At 48.1% G+C, this 14468-nt stretch overlaps 1 protein-coding gene across 1 annotated transcript; it reads right to left on the minus strand.

Moving 5' to 3' along the window:
- Positions 1 to 4711: 4711 nt before the first annotated feature.
- LOC144718722 (uncharacterized) lies at positions 4712 to 14140 on the minus strand. Its single transcript, XM_078594202.1, has 2 exons — positions 12587 to 14140; positions 4712 to 8188 (listed from the first exon to the last, which is right to left on the minus strand). The coding sequence occupies exon 1, from the start codon at positions 13284 to 13286 to the stop codon at positions 12588 to 12590; it is 699 nt and encodes a 232-aa protein (XP_078450328.1). The 5' UTR covers positions 13287 to 14140; the 3' UTR covers positions 4712 to 8188; position 12587.
- Positions 14141 to 14468: the final 328 nt, after the last annotated feature.

A 14468-nucleotide genomic window follows, 5' to 3' on the forward strand; every position in this document is an offset into this window, starting at 1 on the left:
CATCTTTCCGTGCGTTTGAGCTTTTGTTCCATCTTGCTCGAGTTTGTTTCCCTGCATAAATATGAACACGTGTAGGTCCGTTAGTAGCAGATAAATCATGATTAATTATAGCTGTTAATGTTTCCGTCACCATAGGAACGTTTTCATAATTATTTCTTTAAGCGGCTTAACTGCTGCTGATGGTGAAAACATTGGTCTTGAAATTGCATCGGCTGATTAACTAAGACGTTCCGTTGTATTTTTTTGTATTGATATTGGAATGGACCTTGTCTATTTCGTTTAAATCTCTCACAACTGCATTAACGCTGTGTGAATTGCGTTGTACAAAGAATTGCCAAAAGAAGGCGTGTGGGAAGGGGGTGCGTGGGTGCAAGTGGAGGGGGTTGACTCAGACATGGGGGGTGGGGGGAGGTTGAAGGCCAGGAGAGCGCGAGTTAATAGAGTGAAGTGGGGTGAAGGGGGTTCGGATCGTAATGAGTGAATATGATTGATAATACTCCTGCGTACGTTTTAACAGTTTTGCTATGTAGCTCTCCGACGGTGCGTTTAATTTTTTATTTTAGCTCGTCTTGATCGGCGTGATGTCCGACGTTTTGCATCTCGTGCTGGTAATTCCTTAATACCTCCCCAGCATGTGGAGCGAAACGTCGGACATCATGCCGAACAACACGCAGTACAACCAGGAAATACATCGGAGAGCTACATACTTCATAATGCCAACACTGCACTTTGATCTGCAGGCATAATTCCTTTCACCCGCTCCGCTGAAATGTTTACGATTTGATCAACGTATGACGTGGCGCTCACTCTTTCTAGCGACGTGTCCTGCCTAAGCCCACTTATTTTACGTTTGAAACATCACAGAGAAATGTGTAGAAAATGCACTCAGTATTTGTGCATTATGCAAAACCCATCGGCAGATCCTGAAGAGCTGCATTGCGGTCCTCTTGTCGTCTTAGGTCACCAAAGCAAATAATTTAAGCAAATTTGACCCAATGAGAGGCAGCAGTAAGACAGATTTCGACAACTGTTGATCGGTTTCGTCCTTATTAGGACTCATCAGTATTGTATGGCAACCAATGCTCACTTCTGCACAGTCTGCCGCTGGGAACCTTATACTTATTTAGCCTAATGGTTTGTAGTACTCCGTATAATTAATAGCCCTTCTCCATAAGACGTCTGCTATCCACAGCTGCACGGAGAACAGTGACGGGTGATTAAGGAACAAATGCAAGGCGGGTTAATTATCCTCCGGATGAATTAATCGTCTGGATAAGGAGGCCGTTGCGTGTAATTGCACGTGCGTCTCGTTACGTGGAAACTGCGGATCTTGTATCGGCTACGCGTGATTCGTCTGTGTTGGCCGTGAGCGAGAATCGAACTCGGGTCGCCAAATTTGTAGGGCAGCTACCCACTGCACCGCCATTCCCCACTAACGCACGTGCACACACACACGCGATTTATATATTCAGTGTAATATTCGACCAAAACGAATAACGTGAAAGCCAGTCATTGGTTCTTTGTGCGTCGATCGTTCGTAGCGCCCTGCACTACGAACCCGGCCTTCCCGGCCATCAGGGACGAGTGATATTCGAACCAGTCCTGCCCCTCAACTCCTCCTCCACCAACCCGCACTGGCCACCCCGCGTGTTGAAGTAGCAGTGTATTGACAAAGTTCTATAAAGTATTCGTCTGCGTAAAATAAAATAAAAACTTCATGCTCTTGTAAAAAGGTAACGGCGCATTTCTGCAATGTCTTGCTCACGCCATCTCCATAGAAAACTATAGCAAGCCCCTCTCTATGGCATTTGTTTTGACTTACCCTTCTTCGCTGGCCAATACGTCTTGAAAGAGGTGGGTGTGCCCACCGACACCTGATGCCACCACACGGCGATCTGCCAATCGACTAACCGCGGTGTACCCAATTCTGCTTCTCGGTGGAAAGAGGATTTAAGAAAGTTGCCCATTGTTTTTCACTTACCGCGCCGGAAGATGGCAATCAAACCAGCGACCTCTTGACTACAAGTCCAGTGCGCTGACCGTTGTACCACTGTGGCAGCATCCTTCTCGCTCTCGTAAACCATGAATGTATATGCATGGCTGAGGCTAGTGTGTTCTCTGCCCGCCTCGCCTGGTCTCGCTTTGAAGGAGTCAAACGCCGCGTTCAGCAGAGCCCTGAGAGTCATTACACGCAAATCCACACGCGGGGAACTCTCAAATTACCCCTCTTAAGGTCAAACAGCCTCGCTCATTACGGGGCCGAGACAGGAAACCCCGAGCCGCCAATTAAACCAAATCAAAGCACACTGCGCGAACGGGCGCCGCCATCGGCCGCTGCCTGAACAAAGTCACTCCTGCGTGTAGTCGGGGCTTTATTTCAACCGGAGCTGTCTGGGGCTGAGGACCGGAAAATGATTTTTTAAATCCTTTATATTAAGTTCGCTTGCTTGCTTACGACCGTGTAAATCTTGCGGTCGTTATTTAACCCACTTCCCGTGATCCAATCGATCTGACATTTTCCACACAGACTCGTTGTGCGTAACAAATAATGTTCGTGAAATTTTTTTTCCAAAATTTTACACTTTTTAGGCAAAAAAAAAATTATTTTACATTTATTCAAATAGAACTCATTCATGGCTTTGGCTGAACGTCACAGTGTAGGAGCCCAGAGCGTGACACCTCCACAGGCCCTGGCGGAGTAGCGCAGTTGGTAGCGCCCTCGCTTCCCATGCCAAAGGTCGCGGGATCGATCCCCGCGTCCTCCACAGGCGAATATATGTTTTTACATTTATTCAAATAGAACTCATTCATGGCTTTGGCTGAACGTCACAGTGTAGGAGCCCAGAGCGTGATACCTCCACAGACCCTGGCGGAGTAGCGCAGTTGGTAGCGCCATCGCTTCCCATGTCAAAGGTCGCAGGATCGATCCCCGCGTCCTCCACAGGCGAATATATTTGTAAATCCTTTATATTAAGTTCACTTGCTTGCTTGCTTAAGACCGTGCAAATCTTTCGGTCGTTTTTTAACCCACTTCCCGTGATCCAATCGAGCTGACATTTTCCACACAGACTCGTTGTGCGTGACAATTAATGTTCGTGAAAAAAATTTTCCAAAATTTTACACTTTTTAGGACAAAAATATTATATTTAATTACTAATTGCTTAATGGTGCAATGCAATCATCTGACCCATAGGTGGCAGCCATCTCAAGCCAGAGGACGAGAGGACTCTAGCCGCCACGCATATAAAGGATTTATAGTGAAAAACTTTGTTTTTACTGGTTATACTTATTTTACGTGTGTGTTGTGGTGGGGGCGGGAGGGGGGTGGTGGATACAGTACGCTACTTACCTTTCGTGAGTTATAGGAACATGATGTGGGCCTCCCTTAGTTCAGTTCAGCCTTAACAGATTTCCTGATGCAGTGTGTGACATTGAGCTCGCTTGCAAGGCGTCACATATTCTGGCTACAAGGGGGATCCTTGTTATATTTGTAGGCGTGACTGCATTTGCCGGTGTGCGTTAACGGTAAATACCTAATAAGGATTTTTTTTGCAAATAATGGTAATCATTAATTAAGCCAAGTAAAAAAGCAAACACCAGAAAACACAGTTGCACTGCACTAATAACGCGTTTAGGCCGAATTTCTGTTCGTGAACACATAGCACGACTAAACTAAACTAAAACACAATTTTTATTTTACCAGCTGAGACCCACTGAGCAATATATATATATATTTCAGAAGCGTCCTGACCACAAATTATAGCCCAATTAAGTGGCTTATCACGTGGAAATGTATAGCAGCCAAATACTTTAAACGCATGTTTCTAAATGTGGAGTAAAAAAAACCGGAGGACTCGGAAAAAAAAAATCCACGCGACGACGGGGAGGGAGACACACAAACTCCAAATATACGGCAGGCGTCAGGTCGGGATCGAACCCACGCCCGCGTGTATACCAGGCGAGGTGGTTAACATCTCGCCACCAGAGACAAGTAGCGAACTCAACCCGTCCAGTTACGATCATCTTCTCTCATATTTCCCCCAAATGTTATTTTTTTAAATGCAGAAATTGATGTCGGTGTCCTGTGCCGCGAGACAAATAATCACTCCGATCTGTCCCAGGGCAATGCAAGCACTCGCGTTAGAGAACGGCCCACGGAAGTGGGCATTAGAGATCTACCTCTGCTGGGATTCGTTCAAATGGCCTCATGTCCACACGATGATTCGAACCCGGCAGTTCAGCGGTGCCAAGCTCAGCGCTCTTGCTGTTACCGAGTGCATGAAAAAGTAAACCAAGCTTTACTCTGTACTAATTTTGTGGTCACCTGTGCGGAGATCATACGTTATTAACTTTCAAAAGTGTATTTGAAAATTGTTCCTCAGAAATGATCGTAGGGCTATCCGAATATATATGAGGGTTCTCAAGTTCTTCCAGGACATCTCATTTTATCCCTGGCCACCAAGTTCACGCAGTGGGCTCAGGAAAGCAAACGCAGTTGAAGACCATAAATCAAAGAGGTCATCACGGAAAATGCTGAATACAACGCTACACCCGCCATCGCATCCTTCCTTCTGCCAGATCCAGCAATTGTTGAACACCCGCCCACCTGACCCCAGGGGTCTCGTCATGACTTAATTCACATTTTGCTTGAATTATATTTGCACTCGTTATCAAGGCACAAAATCATTAAACACACACACGGACACAAGAGTTTCGTCCATAACAGAGCAATTATATATTTGTATAGTAATTAGTAATAATCGAACAATATTGCATTGACAGTAACTGTACGTCCAGGTTCGGCCTTAGCGTGGCATAGACGACCGGGGTAGCCGCCCAGGACGCAAAGCTGTGAAACGGTGCCAGCCACGTATGTTGAACTGTCGCACCGTACGTGGCCAACCGTGCAAATCGGAGGTGTGGGGGAAGGACAACAAAACTACACACATAAGGCAGTTCTAAAGAAATGAGTATGAGGGGTGCAGACAATTTTAGAGACAACGCGACCAGAGAGACGGAAACGAAGGCGGCGACACGAGACGACAGAAACCCAGTGAGAGAAAAGGAGCAAAGAGACTCAACGATAATACGGTGTACCAAAAACATGTTTTTTTGTCCATGGGTAGTAAGTGTTATTTCCTAATTGCTTACGCCTCAAAAGTACAGAAAATGGCTATTATGCACCAAAAACTTTGCTTTTGTGACCAGAACAGTGATATTTTGAAATTTACCTATTTTCAATGAGAAAACGTGTGCATTTGTGTCATTCCTTCACGTAAAGTACTGGTCAAAAAAGCAAAGTTTGATGGGGAATGATAGCCATTGTCTATCCTTTTTGGGCACAAGCAATTAAAAAATAACACTTACAACCCAGGGACAAAAATCGTGTTACATCGTGTTATTACCAACCACGTCTCCCCCTGCTGGCGAACCCTAGGAGCCGCAAACATTCCTCATTCGCCCTGTGCGCTGTGATCAGCAACACTGAAAACAGAACTAACAAAAGTTGAGAACCGATCCTGTTTGGAGGGCGAAGCTCGAGTCAGCGGGTTAGGATCAGAGCCGTAGCGAGGCATGTTGGTGCGAGGGGGCAACGTTTTCCCTTCAGCCCCACCCCCCGCAGCTGCGGAAGCCGACACTGGCCACCAAAAATGTGATCGATCAGCCGCCACTGCTCGCTTCGTTCCTAATTAATTTGGCTACCGATATTTGACAGCGCCCGCCTCGGAAAGGGGCACCTGCTCGCCACTGTCACGACCACTGGTCAGAATTAGTGAGAGAGCGCTTGGTGGGTTAGTTGATCAACGGTAGGGGGTGTATGCAGTGCAAGTAGCAGCTTGGCCAGTTGCGAAAGATCTCTGTAATGTCTGGTACGATACCCGTTGCCGGTTGGCGAGTGGGCGAGGGTTAGTGTGTTCTGCCCCCAAACGGTTTGCCCCTCATCGCCCCATTGGCACTTGCAGAACATTTTTCGTTTCTGACCGCTATTCGCTGCTGGTGTTGGATGTTAACAGCAGTGGTGGTGCTAGCCCACTGGAGACCTTACCCTCTTTTAATGGGCGTCGCGGTGGCGAGATTATATCTTCTTCGCCTGGTATGCTGGAGGTTGTGGGTTTCATCCCTACCCTGACGCCTGTATATTTGGAGTTTGCACGTCGCTCTCTCTCCCCGCGATCGCGTGGATTTTTCTCCAGGTCCTCCGGTTTTCCCCTCCACATTTAGAAACATGCGTTTAGAGTATCTGGCTGCTATACATTTCCACACGATGATAAGCCACTTCGTTGAACTATCATTTGTGGCCAGGTGGCTTCAGAAAAAGAGCTTCACATAGCTCGGTGGGCCTTACCTTGTAAAATAAAAATAGTTTATTTTTTGTTTAGTTTTAATGTACGGTACAGTATACATTCCTAGAGAGATGACAGGAGATATATATCTAGACAAAACAGAGATGTAGTGAGATAAAAAAAAATGCAATGAAAAAAGTTCATTGCTATAGTGAGATGCAAGATGAGAGAGATTAATTGTATTTTTATGTTAATGAGCTTTTTATATATTTTTTTTATCAGATTTGTGATTCGAGCTGATATTTGTCCCACCCCTATTGGTCCATGAATCCGTGGAGCCCCTGCGCCTACTTAGGGCCCTGAGCTTTGGCCACCGCTAGTTACAAGACCGGACCTGTATACGTCTTAAACGAAATTCAATTGCAGTAGATACGCAATTAGCATTACAGCGCACATATATATATAATACTGTAGAGTGGTGCAATTTATAACAAGCCTTTAAGGGTTACCTACAATAAATTAATTTGGGAGCAGCGGCGTGTATTATTCTGCACATAAATACGTTAACACTGTCAATGCTTCTTACACGATCAATATGCGAGCAATTGGAAAACCAACAAATATAAACGCGCAATGAGTAACGATTGATCGATTATTAAACTCACGATTTCGTGCATCGAGTCCCCGCGAATGTAACGTGGATGCTCACGGAATGCACTAAAACCCGAACGGGTAAGTACAATAGTTGGAGAATACAAGTAAGACAGCACGCAATGAAAAATACAAAGACAGCAGAGAACGAACCACAAAGGAGACGGTAGAATCTAGGTCGACACGCAGTACCAACGAAGCAGGACAAACAATTACAAATGAGACATTACGGATGAGCAACAATACAAACGATGTAAATATGAATCGATTCTTGACTCGAATTACCAATTTCATAACATCGCATATGAATCGTGATACATCTCAAACTGATTTTCTGCTCAAATGAGCATCGAGGCAGTGCTCATCTCCTGCTTCCAACCCTGAGCGAGTGGTGGAAATTCCACGTTCCTATGGCGGGGTGCGATTCTCTTCATAGCACAATCCCCACAAAGCGGTACCAATTTTAGCAACACTGAAAGGATGATTGGTTGAGTCGTTCACCAAGCAGAACTTGAGCTCGCATCCTTCTGATCGTGAGCCACTCGCTCTGTCGCTGTATCTGGCTGGGTTTATATCTGGCGCAATATATGCGGTGTGAAACGAGATTGCATCAATTTGCGAAAATCCGGTTCACGACACGAATCAAGAATGGAGCCAATTCAAGAATAAAAATTAGATTTGTTTAATCGTGGCTAATATGGCGACCCCTAGTGGCTGGGTGAGTCGCGTGAACTCATTACGTACAAACTTGATTTGAAGCTTTCGTGACTGCAGGAATTACTCTTTGGTTCTTTCGGTGAAGACTTTACCGAAAGGACCAAAGAGTCATTACGTACAGTACAAGTGAGAGGAAACAAATCCATGAGCGAACCGTGAGATTAAGAATCGATATTAATCCACGACTCGATGTACATACAATGGATGAGCGTGTGGCTGTATGTACGCATTTGATGATACATTGCTGTCTTGTGGGAATCCTGATTGTATTACAATCTTTGCACCTTGTAACAGCCTCTGGCAGCTGTGTCAACTTTTAGAGGACGTTCGTGTAATAATAAGCACAGATGACGTCCATCCGCTGACATGTGGTATAGTTGAAACGCTCCCGGCAGCACGATTCGTTCACTCTAAGTCAAGACCACGTGGCCTGCAACGTGGATGTCGTGAGCGGTTCCTCCTCTCGGCGCTAGGTCCAGGGCATGAACCCACTGCTGCCCGGCGCGGGGTACAGCCAAACTGGGACTCGGGGTCATCTGCAAGGGAGGACGGGGACACACACGGATTAGTGTCAGACCGTGCGTCAAAACTTTGAAGCGGCCAGTAACGCAAAGTACTGTCATAGTTGTAATCATCAAGAGTGAACGCGTTTTTTATTCAAACATCCATCCCATTCATCATCATCATGCCGCTATGGTCTACAACATGAACGGCGCCACTTTGTGCAAAGTCCCAAAAACATCAACCGTGGTTCTATTTAAATACTAAATCCCTCCGTATCTATCATAATGTGGAATTGCCACTAGGGTCGTCAATATATAAGATCCTATCATGTGAGATCCACGGCCGAAACGTATCCCAGTGAATCTGGCGACTTATATCGTCGTTGGTGATGAAGGCGAGACATCGGGACGTTTTTGTTAATAACATCTGATGGAAATTAAAATTCGTCTACGTGACCTTTGAACAAATACAGAGAGTCAGGGGGCGGGGGAACGGGTTACTCGGGGACTGGCCATAACTCAAAGCAGTGGCGACACCCGCACCCAACAACACCACGTGACACCACCACCACCACGCGATGCCATCACTAGAACCATGCGACACGACCCAGCGACACCAAGACCAGAACCACGTGACATCACCACCAAGCAATATCCAGATCAGAACCACGTGACACCACCACGAGAACCACGCGAAACCAACACGCGACAACCATATCAGAACCATGCGACACCATTAAGAGACACCACCAGCAGAAGCACGCGCCACCACCACCAACACGCGACACCACCACGTGACACAACCACGTCCACCACCACCATCGTAACGCGACACCCGGCATGTCTGAAATCATATAGGCCACGATATCTTCGGCGTGCTAAGGGGACTTTCATTATTAATATTTAATTCAATTAAGCTTGTAAACCCTACAGGCGAGGAGGCGGATTGTGCATACGCGTGTTTGGCTGGGGTAATTGGCCGTGGCATGCCACGAATGTTGCCGGCTGAGTTGCGAAAGCGGCGAGCGAGTGAGTGTTTGGCGGGGTCGAGTAACATCATCGTCGCTCAGCGTGGCCAGGTCGTGCGAAGCGCTCGTCTCGCGGCAGTCAATAGCGCGAATGCGGCCAAACCAAACTGGAAACGCGACGCGAAGTGGAGTGGAGCAGTGGTCACGGCGGTTAGCGGCACGGAGTGCGCCGGCCAGCCGGACGCCCGTGACATACACACGACCCCAACTCCCGACCAGGAGTCAGTCGGTTACCAGTCCTATATAACCCTCTCGCTGAGCCCTCTAGCACTAGCCGTGCCATTGACCGGCATACGCATAACCAACGAGCCAATACGCAACAAATATTACCCCACACTCATCCCCGTCTCGACTCACTAGCTTGTCTCCGTGCTCTCAACTGGCTACCCATCGCCAGTAGGGGCACATACAAGACCGCCTGCCTCTGCCACAATGCCTTCATATCCGCCTGCCCGCCGTACCTTTCTTCATTATTGACAACTTGCAGCTCAGCACACGGCAGATGCCTGCGCAGCGCGACTCACGACCTCCTTTTGTTACCAAGATCCAGGATGGTCATGTCTATGCGCCGCTTCTCGGTGGCAGCCCCAACAGTCTGGAACGATATCCCTCTGCACATTCGCAGCATCACCTCAATCGCCTACTTCAAGAGAGACTTAAAAACTCACCTCTACAATCATGCTTTCGAGCGACTCTGAGCTTGGCTCCGCGCCTCTGAGTTGCGGCCACTACGTCTGCAAATTTGCGCGCGTTACAAATTGAACTATTATTATTATAAGACACGACCTTAACCCTAACAAATGACCAAATCAGACACGAATGTTAAGCATCACACTGACCCTAACCCTTACTAGCTAGCCAAACATGAGTGTTAATCTCTCACATTGACCATAACCAACGAGCCACCTAGTTACTTGTACTAAATCTACTACTGACCCCAGCCCTACCCATAAGCAACTAGCCAACCAGGGACTAGTAGTAACTCTGCCAGTGATCCTAACCCGAAACAACCCGCCACTATTGCTAGACATGCCTACTGACCCTTGGCATAACCAACTAGCCGAGCAAACGCAGCCACAACCGTAACCAACTAGCCAACCAGACACCATGACTATTGACGAAAACCCTATCCCGAACAAAGTAGCCAATCTGCGTCGAGTACCGGCCCCGACCCCAAACCTAACCAATTATCAAACTAGCCACAATCACAAATCTTAACCCCCACCCCTACCTCTAATCCCACCTCTCGCACTCCACCTGTAAGACCTCGTTTCACTTCTTGCGTTGCAATTGTGGAGTTCACAGCACAGCTCTACAAACACATCTCGAGCCAATGGCGCTCCCCGTGGAACCATGAACTATGCATACACAACGAGATCCCCACGTGTAGCCTTCAGAGACTCTGCGGGAAAGCAGCGTAACTAGCATGGAGGCAGGGGGTGCCTTGCTCCCCTCTCCCCCTGATCTGGTGGCCAAGGCTACGAGTTGGGGCCTTCGTGACAACCACCATGAGATATTTTTTCAATAGTTATAATAATAAAAAAAGTATTTTGCAAAATACGGAGCTCCCCTCCAGCGTGAAATATTCTATACCGTGATCTTATTAGGCAAGAGGAGCCGCGATATAAAGCCTTGGTGTGACCTTGCGAGTCAAATCAAATATTATGGCCTCGCCTGACCGATTGCCGCACCGCCTGAGCTAAAAGTGTCGTTATGCCACTTTTAGCGAGCACCTATTTAGATCGGAATGGCTCGTCTGATTTTGTTGGAATAACAATAAATGTGATGTTTGGTCATATGTACGTCACGACTGTAGCTAAGTTCGAGATGTAAATGTTTAATGTTTTCGCAGGGCAATTATATTTACATTTGGTATAAATATAGTCGAGCCCATGCGTACAACGATAATAATTCGAAAACTTAAATGTTTAAAGTGGGGCCTTCAAAAAACATGTCCCCAGATAGATTTTACTCTTTGGGCAGGCCCTGCAATGAATTTGAAATCGCATCAACTCGTGTTTAACGCCTACGCATTTACCATATCCACGATCAAGTAATCGGCCTACTCATGGTTGCTACTCCTGTACCTGCAGTCTTGTACACACGGAGCCCTGTTGCAGACTACAAACGCCGGCATAAGTGTCGCAGCCTATTTAAATGTGGTCGCATTTAGACGCGTATGTAAACGACAGAGTGCACGCTGCGCCCTGAACCTAGCGACCTGTGTTCGAATCCCGGCCACATCTAACATCAGTAGAGTGCTCTCTGCACTACTCGTGGGCCTTCTTTTGCTAAAACGCATTGACCAATGTGGTAAAGTATGGTGACACAAACCCCAGTGACCAACACGTTAGACAATCAACTCTTGGATGTTTGATTACTTATGCACGCCGTGTCGATCGATAATGGGGTTGTTTCGCCATACTTCACCGCGCTGGTCAGTGCGGGTTCAATGAATATCGGAGTGTGATAACCACTTACTGCACCACCACGACACCCCTGGGAACCATATACAACAACTTATATTATTCAACACATTTCCTGAAACATTTAATCCGAGGCTCTTTTGTGCGGGTCGGTAAGTGATCTATTGGCGCGTATAAAATTATCGCACACTCATAATCATCACGGGGCCTCCTTTGCCAGTGTCAAAATATAAGAATAGGTTTTCCTGGCAACAAAACAGGTGTTAAAATGCTAAAACACCAAACTGAAACCTTTTGCGAAGAATCATGTCTGCATTAACCACAGCTACTTGTCAAAGAAAATACAAGCAAAAAAACATGCTCTGACAGTATATGCATTGTCTTTGAAACTGGATTGGTCCACACCAGAGACAGCGTCTTGAGACAAGCACCGATGGAGATAAATCACCGCTATCTTCCTGTCACATCATCACTCTCCATCCCCTCAGCTATATCCATCATCATCTCTATAACCTTAATCCACCTTCTCTTCACCATCCACTACCTCGTCGCCAACATAATCTCACCTCCATCCACCATTTGTCCTCACCATCCGTCAATATGTCACTTTCGTCCACCTTTTCTCATCTCCACTCACCCCTCGCCACCTCCATCATCACCATTCATCCCTCGTTAGTCAACACCAGTTACCCTTCGTCATTTCCATCAACTCCTCTCCATCCACCACTTCATCATCTCCACCACCACCTTCCCCACCTCGTCCCCACCCCCCCCCCCTCCTCCTCTTTCTCCCCTCTTCACCCACAACCCCCCACGCCCGCACCCTCACCTCCAGTGATCATAGTGTGGTTGATATGGGCCCTGGTGCAAGGGAATTAAATGGTGCATCCTACCCAATTCCCCGGTGTCATCTCCTCAGAGCTTGGCGCTAGGGCCCTTTTGGCCACCCATGCACAGCCTGCACCCTCAACTCTCACCTCAGTGCGAGGCCGACATTGACCAGGCCCCCTCCATGCGCCACACCGAGAACGCGTAGCTGAGCCGCTCCTGTGCCGCGTAGCTGCTGCCGCACTGAACCCCTGCATGGGGGCCCTCGCCGCAGTCCCCCTCGCCTCCCCCACCACCGAGGACTCCGACATCACCACCACCGCCGCCACCACCAACATCGCCGTCGCTCTGCAGAACCTGGTAGAGGAAGTCGATGTAGCGCGTGGCGAGTTTGAGCGTCTGGATTTTGCTCAGTTTATCCGAGGGCAGTGTCGGGATGATTTGGCGCAGGGACGCGAACGCCTCGTTCAGAGACTGCGTGCGCTGCCGCTCGCGCACGTTCGCCACGAAGCGCTGCTGCTGGACCTCTTCCCCCGAGAAGGAGCAAACGCTGCCCGCGCTGCCCGCGCTGCCGTCCGCTGCCCCACAATCCCCTGGCACCACCGCGTCCCCGCATCGTTGCCTCCGCTTGCCGCTGCCGTCTCCTCTGCACACAGGAGATGATGTTGCCAGCCCCCTTGCTGCTGCCTCTGCTGACGATGTCGCTGATATTGACGATGTCGCTGCTCTTCCTCCGCCCTGCGCAGGGCGCTTCTTGCGGGAGCTTCTCTTGGGCGCGGGACGCCCAGGGGAGTCATCTTCACTGCATGAGAGGGGAGTGAGCGGAGAGCCGTTCACGGGAGACTCCATGGTTCCTAGAGTCCCCCGACTCTCCACCCGCCGAGTTCAATCCTTCACCCCCTGCCGAGTTCGATATCTATGACCCCCCCCCTTCCCCTCTGCGGCCTCGAAGTCCTCTGACCTCGCTTGACCGGATCGCGGTGACTTTGGCTGAAGGAGAGCGAACCCACTCTGGACTTGGAGCGAGGATGACGATGGAGCGAGGCGAGCTAGGCGCGAGTGGTAGAGTTTGGAAAATCGAGTCCCGTTCGAGCGGCCCGCTTCCGCTTTTTTTCCGCCTCTTATTTCTACGCGAGTTTCTAATCCGCGTGTATTTTGTATGTGCGACTTTCTGTGAGGCTTAACGTGAGATGTTTCTGAGCCTTTCTAAGAGTTGTTTTTATTGTCTTTTTCAGTGATATTCTGTCTTTATAAGTGTCTTCGTGCTAAGATTTGTTTCTGTTTATCTCTGTGTCTAAGTGATTATATTGTGTATTTATAGGTCTTTCCCTTTAATGTTGTTCTATGTCTTTCTATGTGTATTTTATTAAATGTTTATCTGTCTTTATACGTGCTTTAGCGCAAATTGTTAAGCGTACTTTTTTTCATAATCGATATGTTCTACGCATGTATTTTATAAGTGTCTTCGTTCTCTTTGCGTCTTTCTCTGCCCTTGTTCTATGCGCCTCTCTACGTGCGTTCCTGCGTGCCTCTTTGTGCGCCTTGGATTCGGTTTCACTGCTGTCCCAGCCGTGCCAATAATGTTCCACCCTGCTGCAGAACGTCTCCTTGGAAAAACGAATCCGATGGCTCCCTCCCTCCTACCTCTGCTCCGAACTTTGAGCAACTTTGCGCTCGGCGACTCTTTGCCATGTGCGCACGCCACGCCCGCGTTTATTAGCTCCGCAATTCTATTGGCTGACGAGTGGAGAAATGTATCCTCCTCCTCATCCACCAACCCAACCCTTCACACATCCCCATCCCAGCCCCATATGCGCCCACGACCCCTGGCTGCACGAATATCGTGAGCGTCGTAGTGGGCAGAGGAGCAGCAGCCACTACCGGGGTGGTGGGTGTACAAACACTCCAAACATGTTTCGATGCGGCTAAGAGACATCCACAATATTTGGTACGAATATAATAGCATTTTTCAGTGCGCGGTTTCTCCCCTCCAACGAAGTGATGCTGATTATAATGATGATGTTTGGAATA

This window comes from Lampetra planeri, chromosome 1 (assembly GCF_965212315.1).
Source record: "Lampetra planeri chromosome 1, kcLamPlan1.2.h2, whole genome shotgun sequence".
NCBI classification, from domain to species: domain Eukaryota; kingdom Metazoa; phylum Chordata; class Hyperoartia; order Petromyzontiformes; family Petromyzontidae; genus Lampetra; species Lampetra planeri.